The sequence below is a fragment of the Crocodylus porosus genome, unplaced genomic scaffold (genome assembly GCF_001723895.1).
Source record: "Crocodylus porosus isolate Cpor-Errol unplaced genomic scaffold, CroPor_comp1, whole genome shotgun sequence".
In the NCBI taxonomy this organism is placed as follows: Eukaryota; Metazoa; Chordata; order Crocodylia; family Crocodylidae; genus Crocodylus; species Crocodylus porosus.
The window spans coordinates 2,472,652-2,494,021 of NW_017728950.1; the positions used below are offsets into that span (position 1 = coordinate 2,472,652).

The 21,370-nt window shown below is 42.5% G+C and overlaps 1 protein-coding gene across 1 annotated transcript in view; it reads left to right on the forward strand.

Annotated features, from left to right (window-relative positions):
* Window positions 1-4,407: 4,407 nt before the first annotated feature.
* Window positions 4,408-21,370, forward strand: part of LOC109323259 (spindle assembly abnormal protein 6 homolog) — a 46,351-nt gene continuing 29,388 nt past the window's right edge. The window contains exons 1-5 of the mRNA XM_019554709.1: window positions 4,408-4,472; window positions 15,764-15,824; window positions 16,194-16,273; window positions 18,452-18,556; window positions 19,570-19,738. Of these exons, the coding sequence (XP_019410254.1) occupies window positions 4,408-4,472; window positions 15,764-15,824; window positions 16,194-16,273; window positions 18,452-18,556; window positions 19,570-19,738 (480 nt within the window). The remainder of the gene's footprint in view (window positions 4,473-15,763; window positions 15,825-16,193; window positions 16,274-18,451; window positions 18,557-19,569; window positions 19,739-21,370) is intronic.

Sequence of the window (21,370 nt, forward strand, 5' to 3'; positions counted from 1 at the left end):
ATTCTCATTAAAGATAATGAATAACTCATAAGCCTACCCTTGCTACTGTTCCCACTGAAAAGCTGCAGTAAGTTTAAACCGACCCAGCTCTAGGCTATCTTAATACAGGAGACCCATGCCATTTGCGGTGGGGGGGTACATTCCAGAGATCCTTGCAAATGGTGAAATCCGTAAATATGCTATGAATAGCATGTGCCCCCAGCAGCTTGGAGGGCACGGCTGCACTGGGAGCGGTGGGAGTGTGGTGGCGGCAGCGGGAGCATGGCGGTGCCAAATGCAGAGCTCCCACAGGTGCTACTGGCACTGTAACAGTGTCATCATCCTGCCACCAGGGAGAGAGTGGGGATTGGTGTGGCACCCCAAATATTCAAAATTGTGAATGCCAAACCCCCAAATAGCGCAGGTTTCCTGTATTGCTCACCAGATCAGCTAAATAGCAGCAGCAAAACTGTGCAGTACCACAAATTTTCCTCTCCTGTTCAGAAAAATTCTGAGGAGTAGCAATAGAACATTGTCTGTATCCTAAGGGAGATAATAGTGTATCAGCTACTCTCTATTCATCCATGGTTATCTTTATAACCATAATGACCAAAAACTGATTTTTTATTTTAAATTAGATCTTAGATTCTGCAGAAACTAATGATGTAGATCACCTTCTTTACTGCACAGATTATTAAGCTTTACTTACTATCAGAAATCTTTGTGAATGGCAGTCTCCCATGGCATACTGAATCTATATTTTTCTGTTTTGTTTTACTCTTTTCTTAAGCTTGTATTCTTTTGTAATTTAGAGATTTTTTTTTAAATGGGCCAAATTGCAATGTCCTTATTCCTCTGTGGGTTTCTTAGGTTTTGTGCTAACCTAGAATCTTACCAATAGACTCAGTAAATACTAGGCTTTGGGCCAAACTGTATGAAAAGGTGCTGTCCCAGCTGGACTGCTTGGTCTTGCCTTGGCAAGATCAGTACTACATATTTTATGAACTACATAGAGCTGACTTCTTCATGCCAACTATGTATTTGTTGTGGTACTACTGCTTTAGTTTACATTAGGACTTCTCCCCCCAAACTCCCCCTCACCCCCTGTGCCAGCACAGAGACTAGATTTGTTCTCTACGGGTGCATCTACGTAAGCTTTATGGCGGAGTAGACTAACTTGCTCCGCAGTAAAGCGTCACTGTCTACACGTACACCACAATTTGGGTACGATAGAGTAACTTACCCTGGCATAGGATAGTCCCATCGGACACAAGTACTATCCTACCTTGGAATAAATAACTACGATTAAACAGACGTGTAGACAGTGACACGATCACAAACTGCATTTGGCCAGCCCAGCCAACAGGGAGCCAGGCTCCTGCCTGCTGCTCAGCCTAAATTGCTGTACCTGGGCTCAGTTTGCTTCTATCACATGGTGCACATTCAGAGCCTGGATTAGTTTACTCCAACATAAGTTGTGTGAGAGTAAATTCAGTTGCATTAATTGCACACTTAGATATGCCCTGGGTGTTTGGCTTATGGAGCCTAGCTCCAACAGCAACCAGGTGCCAGTCTCAGTGCGCCAGGATTGGCAAGTGCACCAGGATTGGCAAGTTCAGTTAAAAAGTATCTGTTACCAATCTCTCTCTCTCTCTCCTATTTTCTATACTTCTGGACTCTCTTTCAAGATAGTAAAGAACACACAAGCCTGCCCCTGCTATTGTTCCCACTGAAAAGCTGCGGTGGGTTTAAACTTACCCTGTTTTAGCCATCTCAGCATTGCTCACAGGATCAGCTAAAAAGCAGCAGAAAAAGTGTGCAGTATCACAAATTTTCCTCTCCTGCTTAAGACATTTCTGAGGAATGGCAATACAGCACTGTCTACACCCTCAGGGAGATAAATCCAAACAGACTCGTTCCCTAGTCTAGGGATGCTCAAGCCCCAGCCTGTGGGCCAAATCCAGCTTGTATCATCTGGCCTGCAGGGCTTCCTGTGACTAGCAATTTGATGGTGGGAGGGTGGTGGCATTGCTTCCCAGCTGCCAAATTTCCAGACCTGCATGGAGCCCCAAGCCCTACAAACTGGTTTGGGCACCCCAGAGCTGGGGGTGGTGCTAGGCCCCAATTTGGGTATGGAGGACAGAAGGGGGTGGTCCAGGTCCTGATCCTAGCCAAATCCTGGTGTATGGGGCTCGATCTGGCCTGGGCAGTATCATACATTTTTCTCTCCTGCTTATGACATTTCTGAGGGATGGCAATTAAGCACTGTCTGGACCTTAACGGAGATAAATCCAATCAGACTTGTCCCCTAGTCCAGGAGTGCTCAACTCCCAGCCTGTGGGCCAACTCCAGCTTGTATCATCTGGCCTACAGCACTCCCTGTGACTCCAGCAATTTGATAGTGGGAGAGTGGTGGCACTGCTTCCCAGCTGCCAAATTTCTGGACTGAAAAGGTTGAGCACCACTGGCTTGGTCTGACGGTAGACTGGAGCTAAGACTTCGGAGCCTGTTTTAACTTGGGAGCTTACTCTACATTTCCCCCAATGGAACAGTGGGCAGTGCCTGATGGGGACTAACTGGCGAGTCCTCCTGGAAGCTCCCATGGCTGGAGGGGAGCAGCAGGGGAGAACCTGGGTTGTCTATTCCAGCAGCACTTTGTGTTCAGGCCTCAAGGCTGCAGTGGGCAGCGTTGTGAGGTCTTACATGTGAAATTATTGTATTGGAAGCTCAAAATTATTATATTTGCTGAAAAAACTACCCTACACTGGAAAATACGCAAATAAGCCTTCTTCCTTTACTCTATATTGCTCAGTGAGTGAGTGAGAATGGTGCATCAAAGTTAAAGCATTTATTTCGAGGCAAGCAGTCATAAGAAAGTGCTGACAGCAAATGTAAGTAGGTAGAAATAGAATAGGTTGAGACATTCTCACTGGCATCCTATCACACTTTTAGCTTCTCTCATTTCTTGGAGTCTCAAAACAGCAGACTTCCTATGCCTGAAAAAGGGTGATAGCACCTGAAAGCAGTGTTGTACTGTGGGTTCAGCGCCCAGGCCAATGCTTACATTTGCAACTCCCCCACATTTCGTCTCATAGAAATACTTAAAGTCAGTGGTGATGCATAGGGAGTGCACATGCACCCCCTGAGAGTGCTGGTGCACCCCATCAGGCTTCCGTGTTTAGGTGAAGGGCAGGGGAGCAGGCAGGAGTGCCAGTGCCCCCCATGAGAGCACCAGCCAGGGAGCAGGGCTGCCAGCAAAAGCAGCTGTACCATTTTCAGAAGCGGTACGGTTGCTTTTTGGTGAGTGAGATCACTGACCCTTACCACCCCCCCCCCCCCGGTTGCTGACTGGTGTCAGAGGGCATGTGCCCCCCCCCAACTCGAGGCACCAGTTGCCTATGCTTAAAGTTACGTTGCACAATAAGAACTCTGAAGGGGCCAGCTGGGGGGGCCAGCTGGTGACCCCTCCCCAGGCTGGTGCCTGGGGGCCATGAACCCTTCCCCTGTTGGTCTGCTATGCCCGAAAGCTTGCTGACACCTTTCTTCCAAGTACAGGCTGCCCTCGGACTTATGACACAATTGGTTCCTGACAACCACGCCTGAAGTCAAAACGTTGCAACTTGGAACCAATTTTCTCATAAGAAACAATGTTATAAATGGGGGATTGGTTCTTGAACCAAGGCCCAATACCCTATTTTCACAAAAAAAAAAACCCCAGAATTTTGTACTCGATCAATTATAAATGAGTAATATACCTACATTAATGTATTTATATCATAAATAGCAATCATTGATTTGGAAGGACTTCTTTGAGGTGACTTTGCTGGACTTTTTGAAAGGCTCTTGGCTGGACTTTTTGAAGGGCTCTTGGCTGGAGTCTTCTCAGGAGTCTTGGCTGCAGGTTTTTCCCAGAGAAAATAAAGTGTCCAAGGAAGTTTGGACAGATGTTCCCCAGGGAGACGTTCACTTGTTCACTGGCGCAGCCCTGCATTGGATCAAGCAAGGTCTAGTCGAAACTGACATCGTAAAGTTGAAACAGGGTGTCCATTTATAAACCTTGTAAGTGCCAAACGTTGTAAGACTGCCTGTAGGCAGCTGCTCTAAGAAAGGATACTGAAGAACCGCACCTGCCTGTGTCCTTGGGCCACCAAGGCTACGACCAGAAACCCGGCAACATGATTACACCTGGCAAGGGACGGCCCCAACGCAGAGCAGCGCAGAGGCAACGCGCAACCCCTCGCGGCCACGAGCAGGACCGCCTCTGCGCGACGGCGAAAGCAGAGGCCGCTTCCTGCAGCCCCTCGCGGGCCTGGGAGCGCGCGCGGCGGGGCGGGAACCTGGAGCAGCAGCTCGCACCTGGGCAGCGCGCAGGCGCTGTGGGGCTCCGCGGGGCTACGTAGCGCGGGCCCGGCTGCCACCCGCCGCAGCATGGCGCAGGCGCTCTTCTGCAAGCGCGCGGCGGCCGCCGTCCGGCGCGGGGACGGTCAGGAGCGGTGAGTGCCCGGCTCCGGGCTCGGGCCAGCCCCGGCAGCTGCCGGCGCCTCCTCCAGATGCTGAAGGCAACGCAGCTGGGCAGCCCCTGGGGTGGGGGATGCCGGCAGTAGCTCTCCCTCCGCCTTGTTCCCCTCTTCTTGGCATCCTGCATCTGCTCGCCCTTGAGGGGTTTTCTTTCAGCCTTTAAATAAAGGTTAACTCTCAGGTGACCAGCACAGCTGGCAGCAAAAGGGGGGCGGGGGTAGAGGATCGCCCCAGAAGAGGGGAAAAGATGACAGGTAACAAAACAAAAGTAAAATCATTTAAAAATCTTGGCATACTAATGGGTGAAATTTGATATCCAGGTGCATGAATATAATTTTCAGCTGGTACATGGATGAAATGTATATCCATGTGCATGGGCATAAATTTCACCCATGTACACAGTCATAATGTATGCCCATGTGCATGGATGTGCGTTATGTCCATGTATGTGGGTGAAATTTATGCCCGTGTGCATGGATATGTGTTATGTTCCTGTGCATGGAGACCCAGAAACCCTGAGCTGTGACTGCTCAACAGCTTGTTCACTTTGCTGCTGAATGTGTCAATAAAGAAGCGAATTTCTCGCAGTTGGGTCAGGCACAGTTTTGAAGGGCCCCCCCCAGCATGTCACAAAGAGTTGAAGAATGGCAGGTTTTTCTGAGTGGGCAGACTAGTCTGTGAGATGAAATTCAAGTTGCAGCAAGGGAGGTTTAAGATTGGATATTAGGAAAAACTTTCTCACTAGGAGGGTGGTGAAGCACTGGAATGCGTTACCTAGAGAGGTGTTGGAGTCTCTATCCTTGAAGGTTTTTAAGGCCTGACTTGACAAAGCCCTGGCAGGGATGGTTTGAGCAGGGGGTTGGACTAGATGACCTTCTGAGGTCCCCTACAACCCTAATTTTCTATGATTCTGCATGATGTCCATGTATGTGGGTGAAACTTGTATCCAGCAAAAAATACTGAAAAAGCACACTTCTGTTGAGAGGATGTTGGCTGTGAAAATATATATTGTTGTCAGCCCATCTCATTGTTTTCCATAGCACAATATTTGGAGCTTTCCCTGGGGTTCATGCCCATGGATTGCTCTCCCTCCCCCCCAGCTGCTTTGTTTTTCGGAAACCTGGCCTGAAATTGCTTTCAGGTTGTGTCTGTTCCTGTCTGGCATACGTGCTGCTGGGGGAAGTAGGTAGCTAGCCCTGTGGGTCTGAATCCACCCCACCTTCAGCTGCTTGGGGCTCTTTAGCCTCCTTGCAGCAGCTGTATGGCCCAAGTTGAACATCTGCCTGCAGCCTTCAGAAGGCATTTTGCCTCCACTTGAAACAACCTGACAGTCACCTGGATGCATTCAAGCAAGACATCAGAGCCTCCCAGGCTTTGTAACAGACGGACACATTTTTGACAGTTAAGTATCTCCAGAGGAAAAGGATCAGACCTCCCAAGTGAAGCCTCATGCAGATTCTGAAATTGGTTTCAAACATCAGCAAGGTTTTTTAATGGTAATTTTTGCTTGCTTTGTATCTGTGCCGCCCTCCTTTCTTGGAAGTGTTTTAGGGTTGACATTTCTCTCAGCAACCATCAGGGGGTCTAGAAACATTTTTTTTTGTTTTTAGAAAAGCTGAAACTTGTGTATAACACATGATTTCAAGAAATGGGGATTAAAAAAATCAAACCCTATGAAATATGACATTTATAATAAAATTGGGAGGATTAGCAGTTCTGCAGATTGTTAGGCAATGACAGGTGGTGCTTCTGTGAGTCAGTTTACTAAGTCCCAAGTAGGCTTTGCACTTTTCTTTCTAAAGGACAAGTCTTGAGAGCTTCTGGCTTGAGAGGCAATAATCTTTCTTGTTTCCCCTGTTTGGGAGGCTTGGTGCCACAGCCGCTGCTTCTAAAGTTTACTGCTTTGAGCTTGGCTTAACATGGTTGTTGCTGGATCTGCCCTTTGTTAGATTGTGACACAGCGAGCAAGGAGATCCAGAGCTTCCTGTCCATGGGCAACAATAGAAAGTACTTGCTGGGGTTTCATACCTCTTGTCTGGATATACTGTATTTCAGCCTTTTCTGCTTTTTGTATACCCTCCTTTCCCCTAGTTGCTTCAAAAAAACCTAAAGGCTGTTAATATTCCTTTTATCAATCTGTTCTACTGATAGTCTGTCTTATAAATTAAATTATAAAATCTTTAGCCATCTGTCTAACTAACTGGTGGTAGGAACCCAGTATTATGCTGGAACTTCCCCTGAAGCAGTTGGTGGAATTGTTATTTGGCACATGTTAGCTGTAGAACAGGTGTTGGTGCTCTAGTTACCAATGCTTTACACAGAAACATTATATGCAGACCTTGGGAATTAACTTTGTGCCTCCTTTCTCTTTTATGTCTCTGTAACTTGGTTGACTAAGCGTGCCGCTAGTGCAATAATGTTTCCTATCTAATCATTGCACTGTATTAAATGTATATAGCACATTTTATCCCCAATGATCCCAGAGCATGCTGTGTGCTGGAATAGTTTAACCAGACCCTGAAATATTGCTACAGCTGGAGTGAAACATAGCAACTCTTAAACTAATAGCATATATACTTAAGAGGATGTAAAGAATAATGTATGCAACTGAACATACAAAAGGCATTTTGGACAGGCACAATGATCCAGGTTTAATTCTTTTTATGCTAGTCACCAGGCATTTCCAAAAGGTATCATAGGAACATCTTTTCTCACATGCGGCCACATCTGCTGCTTGCTTATACTTAAAAGCCCCCAAACCAAAAAAAATGTGCTTTACCAGAAGCATTAGCATGATACTTCAGTCCAACTCTGGAGTGTCTGTAAAGATCACGTGCTTCAGTGGGGCTTTTGGGGCACTCTTTAATTAAGCTGATTCAATCAGCTATTAGGTAGAACTACCAAAAAAGCCCCACTAAAGTTTCTGATTTTTAAAGATATCAGGTGAGTCGGGTACAAGTAATGCGCTGCCCCTTCTGGGCATACGTGGGGCTAGGTGCAGGAACGTGCTGAATTTAAAGTGCCATTTTTTTTACATCTGCAAGCACCCATCCTGTCTGTTAGATTTCATCTAAAAAAATGGAGGGCCAGCCTTTTTGGCAGATGTGCCATGAATCAGCCCTGCACCCTCTCCAGGTGCTACTTTGATCTCTTCCCCCTGCTTGATTTGCTGTGCTGCTTTCTGCCCGATCTGCTGCTCTGCTACCTGTCCCTTTCCCAGTCTCCCATGTGCCATGCACAGAGATTTTGTGCCATTTGTGACACCCATGTTGAAGGTTGGCTACCTCTGCTCTAAAAGATGGCATCTTCAGGATCTCCCTGATTCCTCACTTTGTTGACCAAAAGACTCGATAGTAAATAAATGCAAGAGTGAAACCTACTGGGTCACCAACTCTAGTTCTTGCAGAATTGAAGTATTTCACATAGGTCTCCCAATTAAGCATGATATAGCCTGAGAGAACAATAATGTGGGATGAGTGCTGGAGAGCTGTACTGGAATCATAATCTTAAATCCCATACAAAAATTACTTGAGATTCTTCCTCATCATCATTTGCGCATATTACAAATCCACCACATAATTTACACTCTGTAAAATAGTAGATTATTAGGGAAGGAGACGCTGAGAGCTTAAACCCCCAACAAAAACTTAGGTATGGGTTGATTTTTCTTTTTGTCTTCTCCATTGTTTTCCTGACTGTCAACTTTAATTCTATGTTTCTCAGCACCAGTGTTGTCATAAAAATAACAGATTTCAGGTTTCTTTGATATGTGTCTGATCTAGACAGAAGGGTGCAGTAGAGAAAAGTAGAAACAGCTTGCTAGAAATAAGTTTGCTGTAATGGTGTCATGGTAAACCTAATAGTAATGTTTCAGGCCTGGACTGAGGTGGGTCATGACATCCTGTGTAAAAAGGTTTGTATGGCTCTTGACTACAATGCTTGTTTAAAACCAGATTTCTGCTGTGGTAGTAATTTGGTGGCAAGTCAAGCATATGGTTTTGGTAGTTGTGGGCTTCTCACCACTGTGTGATCTCTGGATTTCGTTGAAGCATCAGCTTTGCTATCACCCTTGGTTAATGAAGAGTGGTTGGTAAGCAGTTGAAACCGTGAATTTTAAGAAAGGGTTTTTAGAAAGGAATGGCATAAGGCACTAATAGTGCATTTCAAAGTATTAGGAGTAGGCTTTTAGGCTCTTGAATGTGCCCCATTAAATTGTTTGTGTTAAATTTAGGTCCATTTGAATTGACTTCAGTGAATAGGTGTCCACATTTAAAAAAAAAAAAAAAAAAAAAAATACTGTCTTTATAGTTGGCATTAACTTGTATCTTTCAAAAAGAAAACCTTGGCAAAGCAAACATTAGATGGAACACTGAATTTCTGCAATGAGTGGTCAATGTGGGTGTGCTTTTACTTGTTGCATCTCTTACTTGTCTTTACTTTAAAGGGAGGATGTGGGTCTCTAGGCCAATCTGGCAGAATCCTCCCACCTACCCGTCTGCTGCCTTTTTTACATGCGCATTTCTTACAAAAATGCAAATTTTAGCTTCAAGTCTTTCTAGCCGTGGATTCCTTTTTCACCCATTCACGCAACAAAAACAAAGTTTAGCAGTAGCTCTTGGATGACATAAAAACAGCTAGGGCAATACTTGTGTTAGCTGTAAACGCTGAAGTATAGTCTTGTATTAGGTATAAGTATGATGCTGTAATCAAATGCATGCAGTAGGTTAGCTTATCCGTTTTGTTTTGTTTTTTAACTCTCCAGCTTTTCCATTATTTCTTTCCATGAGATTAAAAGAAATAATGAATTCAAAGACCAAGAAACAAATTTGAGGTGTCTTTAGGATTATAGGTAAATATTGAGGTGACTTTGGGGGAGAAAAAACTTCCAGATGGATTGCTGGGAAACAACATAGAGTGTTTTTTGTTTGTTGGTTTTGTTTTTTAATGGATTACTTATGTGCATCTGAAGGACCTTTTAGTTATGCAAAGTGCAAGATAAAAAAGGGTTTTTCTTCATTTGAATTGTTATGTGTAGAATAGGTCCAATGACGATGCTGTTTGAGCATTATGAATTCTGGATGGACTAAGTCTTAGAAATGGTAGTCAAATGCTTATCTAAATTTGCACCAAAGATTGATCTCTTTTTACTTCCTTCAGAATCCTTGTAGACCCCACATTATAACTTTTGGAGACTCTGTGGCTATTGCTTCTTCCTTTTGTAATCCACTTTGTTGTTTTATACTTTAAAGGTTGGAGAATGAGGACTGCTTTCTATTCTGGTGTAGAACCAGAAGCTTCTTTAGTGGGTCCTTGTATTCTGCTGTTATATATTGAAAGAACTGAAGATCTACAACTATCTGTGCATACTAAGATCATAAAAACAGTGTCAAGAATGAGTTTACACTATCATTCTGTGCACCTAAGGATTCCTCACCTCCTCCTTTCAGACTCTCAAACACAAAACCACAAAAAACCCACTTAATTCTAGTCAAACCTTGGAACTTGGGGGCAAGTCCTCTGCTGCTTTCCTGTTCCCATACAATGCAGGGAAATGTCAAATCCTTACTTTATTTACTTTGCACTTATAATTTTACATCTGTTCTACACTGTAGAAGTCTGGAGCCTTATGAAATGCTTTCTAAAGGTTTGAGCACAATTCTTATCAGTTTTATCTACTAGTAGAAATACCTTTTATAAATAAAAATAGAAGAAAAATCTTAATGCAAGTTTAGATGAATTGCTTTATGCTGATGCAACGTGGAATATGTCATTCAGAATTAATCTTTGTCAAAGATCATCATATTCCACAGTAGTCATGCTTTTTCCTTGTCCTTCCCCAAATAACATGCTATTTTATTTCTTGAGTATTGTGTAGTTTGAAATTACCTTTGAGCTTCATCTTAAGAACAAAACCCAGAGCAGATTTACGGCTCTGACAACTCCCTAGACAAGAGTTGTTTGCTCATTCTGATAAATGTGTATGTATTGGAATTCAATGTCTAGATGCAGAAATGGTGGTGGCAAAATGCAGCTTGTAGGCAGTTAATTAGAATTGTTTTTATATAGGTTTTCTTATTCACTCAAAGTAGTCCAGCACCTGTCAATGAATAATTTGAGCAGTAATTGAGTAGTTAAATGGGCACTTGATTTTAGTGTGGGCACAGCCTTGTGCAATGTAACCTGTACTACTGTGGGCTGGGCATATTGGACAGGGTGCTGGAGCTACCTCTTTAAAAGTACGAAGAATCCAACTCTCTCCAGAGAAAGGAGAAGATTGGGTGCCTGATTTTCATACTTTCTGAGAGAGGAAGCAGCCAACATCAGAACACATACAGATCATTTTATTTGCTTTCTGTTTCTAAAAATGAAGTGTGAATGCCTGTGCGTATCCAGATGACTGATGCTTTATATGCATTTCAGAAAGTTGTTTAAACCCAATAAATATCAGAACAAGAAGGCATAAGCTGTCCATTAACACATTTAGACTGGGAATTTAGAAGGTTTCTCACTGTCAGAGCAAATCTTCTAAATGAAAAACTTTAAGGCAACTCAAAATTGCACTAGTGTTAAGGTTCAAGTTCCATGCAGAAACTCCCATCTGAAAACTAAATTGGTAGCCTGCAATAAGCAATAGGACTTGACCCTGGAGATGACTTTTTGATTCCTCTGTATATCTTTTTTGACATGGGATACCATTGTATCTCTCACTTTAGTTGATTTTGTTGTTGTTGTTGTGTACTGATGTTTTTGGGCACTGAATTCCTTATTTTTAATTGAACAACATCCTACCTCTTCCCTCCTCCCCCCTTTCCTTAGCGTGCATACAGACGTAAAATACGCCCTTGTCAGTAAGTGTGTATGTTTCCTCAAACTGCCTTATGTGCCTCAGGCCTGAATTAGAGGGCTTCTTTTTGAAGCTAAGAAGGTTCCATTGTATTTTTACTGTAGCAATAGTGTGTGTGTGTGTGTGTGTGTGTGTGTGTGTGTTAAGGTTTGCAACATGCTCCTATTAAAAGGAATTTGCTTGAGCAATGAATGAGCACAGTCTGGCTGTAAGTACAGAACCAATCAGAAAGACTTCCACCTCAGTCTGACAGATGTGCTGGTAAAGGTCGCTGATGATGGTGATTGTGGAGGCTGTGTGTCTAGGTTAGGGATTTTGGTTGTAGCCATGTTGGTCTAAGGACATAGGCAGGCATGGTTCTATGGGTATTTTATTAGGCTAACTGAGTAGTTGGAAAAAAGTTCTTAGCAAGCATCCTGCCTAAGTCAGGGATGGCCAACCTGCAGCAGAAGTGCCGCAAGCGGCACATAGCAGGTTGGGGAGAGAAGGCAGGGAGCAGAAAACAAAGTACCAGATCAGGCAGGCAGGCAGCATAGGAAAGAGAGTGGAGCATCTGATTGGGCTGGTGGTGGTTGGGGGGAGGGTGGGGATGAGACTTCAGGAGGATGTGGGGATAAGTTGTGGTACACCTGCCACAAAAGTTGGCTCCCATTGATCTAGGTAAATTGTACTTGTGTTTTAAGGTTTTGGTAAGACTGCTAGATGTCCCACTTATTTGTTACAGTACAGAATTATGAGTTCTTTTTTCAACAAGCATTACTGCTCCTGGAGATTAGTAAAATAAACTTCAGTCTTTTTTAATACACTCTTAGTGTGATTTAGATTAAAAAAGCTTATTAGAATGTAAGCGATCAGGCAGTAGGGCAATGATTGATTTCCATGCAGTTCATGCTCTGAGGATTAGTGACCATTTCCCAATGGAGATAAGGTTTCTGAGAATCTTATTTTTGAAGTTATGGGAGTATTGGGGTGCGGGTACATCTAATTGCTTGGAGTTCATCTCTTTTGCATTAACTAATCTTAAGGCTAAAAACTTGCCTGCATTTTAATACCCGTCTATATTTGTGAAAACGTACACAAACTTAAGACGTACCACATATAGAGTGAAAACTGCATCAATGACTAGGCCATAGCACCTAAGGATAAGAATGAACTGTGAGGAATGATTCATTTCAGATTGAAAAGAGTTTTTTACTTATACCTGAAGCAGCCCTCCTCTCCCCATGCCCCTTATAACTTTTCAAATTCAAATGTGGATTGTGTGGGTTGTTTTTTCTCTCCCAGAAGTAATTTCTAAAATAAGAGAGCTTGACAAATTAGATTAGACGCTGTTTCTAAGGTATTGTGTTTAATTAGTAGCCAAATGAGTAGATGAACTCTCAAGTTGAATGAGCACTTCACTCTTCCTCCGGCACGTTAAGTCACTCCATTACTCCCCCATTTGTTAAAACACCTTGAATATATTCAGCTCCTTTTGAAGCCCATAAGAGATGCAGATATTTTGCTAGTGTTTTAAATATCCTATGGGCTTCTGTCTCTTTAAACTTCTTAAAACCCCATGTAGAGTAAAGTGCTGTATCTCTGGGGACCAGGGTGAAATTTCCCCTTTGCATGGGCTGGCTACCACTTTGCTAATACATAATTTCCACTTCTTTTTGCACATTTTGGTTAAATACAGTCAGCCTGCTGGAGCTTCTAAATGTCCCTGAACCCTCAGCAGACCACCTTGGTTAAAGCAGCTGACTTTGATTGCTAAATGGTTCTGACTTACTGCAAAGCTATCACTGTTTGCTTGGAAACTTAAGAATTTGTACATGCAGCTTTGAGGAATTTATGTTGCTATTGTAGGAGGGCAGGGCATCATAACCTGCTAATTGCTATGGCTGTAAGTTAATGGGGGATGTAATTTGACTTGTACAATGGGAAAATATTTTTTGTGGCAAGAGCAGTGTTGTTTTTCCTTGACAGTTTTATTAAACAACAACAGTCTTGTTGGTCTCCCTTTGTGCTCACTGGAGTTGCTTTAGTTGCTCTGTCTGACCTTGACCAGGATTCTTGGTCCTGCCAGCTTTGTTAAGTTTTACCTGTACCCCTTAATTGTCTAATCCCTTTTTCCTGTGTGTCCCTGAATTCTTGAGAACAACTTATGATAGTGATGTAAGGCGTTTGTTAAAGGTACATGTATTTTTTCCTGGTTTTGATTAGCTTTAATGCCCCTCTAGACATGCAGATAAGGCATGGTGGGATCTGATGCATGACCCACACACTCACGCTTCCTGCCACGACACATGGATGTGGCAGGAGGTGTGATTGTGGGCTTACACATCAGATCCCATCACACCTTACTACTGGTGCAAGGGGAGCCTGGGATCATGATTCCAGTCTTGGCTCCCCCTGCACTGGCCAGTAGCAGGCTCCTGTGGTTGGCAGCCTCTTAAACTGAAGGTGGGGGCACACCATGCACTCCAGCAGCTGGGAGTCCCATCAGCTGACCCAGGTTCCCAGCCATGGGGTGCATGGTGCATCCCTACAGCTGGGTGTCCTCAGTGGAAGGGGCTCTAAGACACAGGGGTGAACCTGGCCACACATTGAGTTAATGGCATAAGAATCAGTCAGAAAGTTACATTGCACACTTTGATTGGAGTAACTTTTTGGCTTTTTCCTCACTTAATCATGCTATTAACTGGCTGAATATGTGGCTGGGTTACGACTTAAGATATAATTGACTGATTAATCACTCCTTAAGTTTAATGTGTTGCAGGGGTCTCAGCTAGTTAGAGCCAACCATATGCTAGGGCCAGAACTTCTAGAAGAGATCAGATCCTATTTTGGTTATATTTTAAAGTTTCCAGTGTATTGGGAATTGAGCTCTTTTGAAAACATGTACGTGTAGTTTGTTTAGGTGCCTAAACTGTTCCTGTAAACCAGGGTTGCCAACTGTGTTCGTAAAGTTATGGACAATCCAAAACCCCTTAATCATAAAGTCCATAATGATATGTTGATGTCAATAAAAAGTATGGACTGTTGGCAACCCTGCTTCTGCTGCTGTTACCCACTTGGACCTTTGCTAATGGAAACACTTAGATATGTCACTTGGGAGATGGGACTCCTCATTGCACCCTCTTGTGAGGAGTGGGTAGGCAAAGGCAGACCTGACTGGCACGGAGCAAGCATGTCCAGTTACAGGGGGTAGGGTTTGAAGTGTCCCTGTCCTGCACTCAAGTCCCCCAAAGTAGGATGGGGCTACCCTAAAGCAGCAAGCCCTGGTCTGTTTTGCACCCCTGCATTGCATAAGCTCTCAGGCATCTTGAGCCTGGGGTTCTCTCTCTGGAATTGGGCTCAGGCACTAGCTCCTTTTGCTGTAGAAGGTGGCTGTCTACATTTTGGTGGAATGGGGCTCGTTCCTTTGGTCTGCACATATTGCAACAGCTGCAGGGCAGCCTGGGTCAGAGACAGGGTGCTGGAAGAGCACAGAGGCAACACTGGGCTCCTATACATGTTTGCTCTGAAGTGGTGGAAATTTAGCTGGAGCATGGAAATTAATGTGCTTTGGCAGCCTTCCGTGTCACATGTATCGGCACATCTCTATGCTGAAAACATGGCGGCGAGGCAAATAAAACACTTTTGATGAGCTTTAGTTCAGAGCACCCCACCACCATTTTTTCAGCACAGGGATGCTGATGCATGTGATGTGCAGGTGCTTTTAATTGGAGCAACTCACTAATTAAAGCACCGGGTGCTGCATCCCACAGCATGTGTAAAAATGCCCTCTAAATTTTATTTGGCTTATAAGGTGCAAATCTACCCTGCCTAATGGTGAAGCATCCACAGTATTTAGAGAGCACACCAAAGAATTTTTAATCTTTCTGAAAGATCTACAGCAGTTGCTTCTGTGACTGCATAATGGAAGAGCCATTCCCCTTAGGGACCCTCCAGTCCCCTGTAAGTGCTAATGATCAGTTTTCAGAGAAATTTCCCCCTGCCCCCAAGGTAAAAATACCTTCTGAGATTTTATTTCAAGACTTTTTTATAAACTTACTGAGTCATCATAAAATACACTGACAATGCTGGAACATGGTGTTCCATTTCATTTTTGAACTTACAGAAAAAGTTGTAATGGTTGATGAGTCTTCAGCATAGGAGCTGATGTGACTAGCACTAAAAAATTCTAAGAACTCCAGGATAAAGCAGAAATGTTGAGCAAAGTAGGATTCTTTGGTCTCCTAGAAGTTTATTCTAAGCATTTTCATAATTTTATATGGGTATATTTCATAAAAAAGGAATAATAGCTTGAACATTCCTGGTAGAAGTTGCAGCGTATCTCTTACACTAGTTTCAAGTGCTTTTTGACTTGTTTAAATACAAGGTTAATCCATAGCTCTTGATGAACTGACTCGTATGTGTGAATCTCTTATATTCCAGGAGAGTTCATATAAGGCTTACTGTTGAAACTTGTACATCATCAAGTCCTGTCCATAAGCAGGTATGTTTTGATTTAAAAAAGCTATGCATCTCATAAGTTTCCACTTTTTTCTGCTGAATAGAAAGTAAAACATCTTCATGTGATGACATAGGCTTTTGGACTCATCTCCTTAAGACTATGTATTACTGTGAGAAGTTTTGCTGCATGTGGTGCATGGGCTGGACTGGCCATGCATGCTGTATGCAATACAGGAGGCCAGTATGCGGTGTATGGTGCATGAGGTGGTCCACCAGACTGGCCCTGCATACTGGCTCCAGTGTAGCCTGGTCCAGATGGCCCTAGAGCCAGCATACAGGGCTGGTCTAGTAGGATACCGCTTGCCACCCAAACCCGGCAAGTAATGGTTAATACAATTCTACTTTTTGACAGGAACTTACTGTGCGTGTTACAGATGATGCAGATCCGCTATTTTTGTATTCTCTTGTAATTGAGGAAGAAGACTTTCAGAGGTAAATATTTCTTTGATTTTCCCCCCCCTGCATCCCTTAAGGCTCAACAGGACTTGGTGTTTATGTTGTAAATATTGTTGTGAAATATTTTCTGCTGTTTTTGCCTCCCCCGATAGGCTGTAGGCAGGCAAGATTCTTTGAGTAGATGTGATATCTTTTAGTAGACCAACTGAGTAGTTGGAAAAAAGCTCTTAACAAGCTTTCAGGCACAGTCACCCTTCTTCAGGGAGTCTCTGCTGATCTGAGACTCCCAAGGAGGTTTTTATATAAGTATAATTTTTTTATACAAGTATAAGCCTATATAGAGAGGTTTATATAGGCTGTATAAACCTTTGCAGGTCATATGAAAGCTGCAGTGTTGTGGCATTTAAATGCCACAGGATGGGGAGAGACCTTAGGTCATTATGTCCAGTCACCTGCTATCATTGGACACTGTCACACAACCTTGCATAAACTGATCAAACTCCCATCTTAAGGCAGTTGAGTTTCTTGCCCCATTGCTGCAATTTGGAATTTTGTGACCTCCCTTCTTTGATCTTCAGGAACCTTTTCCTAATATCCAGCCTAGGCTTATTCATGGTCCATTTGTACTCATTTATTCTGGGGCAGTAGAACCTGAATAACTTCTAGAATCAGGTTCTTTTATTTATGCAAAGATGAGGATTTTTGAACCAACCAGGGGTATTGGACAGCCACAGCAGTAGCCTCTCTTTGTACTGAACCATGTTTTGAGTTAATCTTTCATGAACATGGGTGACCGCATTAATATCTACCTTTCTCTACTGAAAATACACTTTCTGCTATGGCCAAGGATTGCAGTTGCCTCCTATTGGTCATTCACAGTCATCCTATATTTGTTCTATTCTGTCACTTTCATTAGATGAGATCCTAATTTATGGCAGAAATTCATATTGGTTATGAAGTGTATAACTTTGCATTCTGTCCTTTGAAATGCCATCCATTTCTGTTACTTCAGTTCTCAAGAAGTGTTGTAATGCCTGTACTCCTGTGACTTGATATTGTGACATGGGCTGAGCACTCCTGTAGCCTATCTGCACTGCCTACTTGCCAAGTCCTGGCACATGTGTTATGGGAGTAAGGATGAAGGGAGGGGAATTATGGATGTTACCTTAAAGGTCTTCCTCATCCCCCCCCCCCAGTGTTTTTGTTTTAGTCCTCTCTATTGATGATCTCAATTTTTTTCTGATGGAATTGGTAATCTCATCAAAAAAAAATTCTTAGCATGCTCTGACTGATTGTCCACTAGATGATCCCAAAAACTAACCCTTAAGGAATTCCACAATTAATTTCTCTCTAGCCCAGTGGTTTTTCCCCCCCTTACAATACAGGTGGTAGTTGCCTCCCTTTTTAAGCAGTTATGTTACAATTCTTGTACTAATACCTATCTTTTCTACTTGAATGAGTACGATGTGTAAATGGCAGTGCAACATATTAAAGGCTGTTGATTTAAAAACAAAAATGAAGTGGGTTTGACGTTGGCTTCTGTTCTGAAAGGTTTATTTTTGTTTGTTTGTTTTTTGCATCTTGGGCGCACACATTAGGAAATCAAGCAATGATCCTGTTCGCCTTTGTTAACCAATGTAAAACTTTTATGAGAGCATTATGTTAATGTAGTAAACGTAGTCCTTGTTAAATATAGTTCATCATGAATTAATGATGTCTGTTCCATTTTTCACTTTATGCTCTTGAGAGAGTCTTGCAAACTCTGAATTGTCCTCACAGAGTGCCTGAAGGTTTTATGCACATGTTCTTGCTGTCTCAGTGCTGAAAGTGAATGGCTGGTAGCTTTTTTTTTTAAAATTATTATTCTGTCTTGTTTGATTTGTTCCCCACTCCCACCTCCTGAATCAAATACCAATTTTGAATGGATACTTTAACTAAAAGGTTTTTTTTTTTTGTTTGTTTGTTTGTTTGTTTTTTGGTTCATTTTCAATGAGATGCTTGTTTCATTAACCTCCAGAGAAGCATCATCATGGACAAAAATGGTCCAATTAAGGGAAATGGATAATGACAAAACTTGCTCTCTTTGAATAATGCAGTAAAACACTGCTCCCACTTGGATAGGTTAAGTGTTTTACAGACTGACACTGTTTCAGGTATGATATTGTTTTCTTTGACTGTTCTTTACCATGAATGTCCTTTTGTTCCCTCTCACAGTTTAAAGAGCCAGCAAGGACTGCTAGTGGAGTTTTCAGCTTTTCCACAGAAATTCATTGATTTGTTAGAACGGTGCATTTTGGAACAAGAAAAACAAGTCCCTCGGTAAGACCAGGTTCATTATTTTGTTAGAATTCACCTCTGAAAAGAGCATTCGATTTAAAAAAAAAAAAAAAAATCCTTACTGGTAACAGCATTTTAGTGACTAGCCCAACAATTCATAGATCATCTGTAGATGGTAGGATGTCATGGTGATAAAATCTTCAGAAATGTCAGAGCAGTTCCTGTGCCTGTAGCCCCATGTTTGAAGGAGTTTAACTCTGGTAAGAAAGCCATGTACATATCTCTCAGAGAGAAATTATTATTGTTCTACCAGTAACTAAAGAAATACATTTTCTATCCTGACAATACCACCATTCTCTGTATTACTCAAGCCTGCAATATAGGGGTCAGTTGTCTCATCTGTCTTCACTGCCTCATGTCCAAATTTTGTGAGACTCTATTTATTTTTTTGACTTGGAAAAGATTGGTCCTTTTCTTAGTCATGTCTTTTGGTATCTTGCCATATCACTTTATGACACATCTTTCTTTCTGGCCTTCCTGAACTTGACATTGCCTTCCACAGTCGCTACAAAATACTGCAGCTAAAACCATCTTCCTTGTTTTTGGTTTGATCACATGTGCTGTTTACAGATGTGGAGGTGGGTGCGGGGAGGAAAACAGTGCTTTATTTTAAGCTCAGTGTGGGGATGCAATGCATCCTTGTTTTTTCTATTGTTAGCTCAACATGTGTATAGCTCAGGCACTTCAGCGAGGCTTTTTGGAGTTTTTATCTAATAGCCGATTGTCAGCTATTAGATAAAAGCATCAAAAGGCCCGGCTGAAGTGTCCAATCTATACAGATGCTGAAGAGCTGGGTCAAACTAACTTGCTGCCTCTTCTGGTAGAACGCTGTTTTTGGGTTTGGGTTTTTTTTTTTCCACGTCTCTCAGTGCCCATTATTACCTACTTTCAACCCTTCTTCCTCTCTGCCATTCTCTATATATGTAAATAGTTCTAACCTATTGAATTCAATAGGCAGCAATTTTTAATATTTACCTTTTTTTTGTTATGACTAGGTTTTTAATTCAACTGGTAACATCTCCTGTTCTGGACTGCATGACAACATGTTTAAATATAGTGGAAACCAATCCATTCAAGCATCTTACTCATTTGTCTCTAAAGCTTTTGCCAGGAAGTGACAGTGACATCAAAAAATATCTTGCCCTCTGCATTCAGAATTTAAAGGTATGACTTAAATCCTCACTTATTAGGCAATGACTGCTATCGGCAAGACCAATAATAAAATCTAAGTTCCTGATCCCCACAAGTGCTGGGGAAGTCCATCCTTACTTCCATGAAGAGCCACATAGATTTGTGCTAATTGATACAATAACTAATTCTTACACTTACATTAAATATACACATTATCAATTTATTTTAAGTGTTTGGGCCTGAGTTGTTTTTCATTGCAGAAGTCTGGTGATTCAGGAGAGTTGCTCTTGGCTTTTTTACTAGTTTAAAGATGGGAGTTCGGTCCAGTGTCTGTTAGGTATATTGAGGATGAAATTCCAGTATTTTAACTGGCTATGTATGTACTGGTTTATGCTTGAAAAAAATAAGAAATAACAGTGGAATTTTTCCATAGGCCTGCCTGGTCTAACCAAAATTTTAGTGCATAATTTAGTAGTTTCAAAACTACTGAAAACAACTGAGATGGTGAATTTGGTAGAGTTGATTCATAAGAGCTAAACCTCACAAGTCTTCTTTTTCTTGAATCCTGTCTCTTACCTGTATGATGATCCAATTAAAAACAAATTCTAGATAAATAGAGGTTTGTGCAGTGACAGCAAATAGCCTCCTTTCCAAATCAGGGTCAGTACACATGGATGATGTACACAGTATGCCAACCCTTTGGGGGGGCTGTTTTTTCTTTTCTCTCTGCTGCTTTAAAGAAAAAGAATCTTTAAATGGAATGTGAACCTCATGACCTTACCTTTTAAGTATCTTGCAAATAATTGTTAATCAGGTTAACTGGAAATTGCATATAATGAGTTCTTCTGCCTTAAAAGAAATTGCAGGAAAGATGTAAAAGGCATGTATATGAAAGACAAAGAATACTCGAGTGCCTGACAGATTTATCCTTCTATATCAAATCCATTAAAAGATTTTATGCAAATTTTAAATTTTCTCCCTTTGTTTTTCTAGACATACAGCGCTTATTTTTTTTTCCACTGTTTTGATTCATACAATAATTGCTTTACAGCAAGCATAGTGAAGTAAAACAAAGGTTTTTTTGCTAGCAAGCTGGAAGGAAGCCACCTAGTTAATGTATAATATCATCATTGATCGCAGTAGTTGTATATGGGGAGAGGTTCATGTATCAGCAAATAATTGTAGATGTAAATGCTAGGGATGTGCGAAGCGGGCAGTATTTGGTTTGGATTCAGCCCAATTCGGGGGACAGGGATTCGATTTTCTGATTTGGATCACTGTCCTGATTCAATTCAGCTGAATCCAGATCTGAAGATTGAATTCTGATTCAGAGAATCAGTGATTCGGCCACAGACACAGCTTTACATGTTTTTGTTTTGAGGCTTTTTTTCCTACGGACCTTGAGGTACTAAGCATGGTTTGTGAATGCTGAGATGGTGGGGCAGGTGGAGCATCCCATGGGAGTGTGGGTGCTCAGCAGGGGACCCTGCCCATTTCCCCCGACTCAGCGACTGGCTGCAGAGGGACACTGGGTGTCCCCCAGACCCAGGAGGCACCAGTTGTTGAGCCGGGGGGCCAGGGGGTTCCCCTCGCACTTGGCCCCACAGCACTCGGCTCTACAGAAGTACTTCCAGTCTACTTCTGGGTCCACCACTAAGTGTGCTG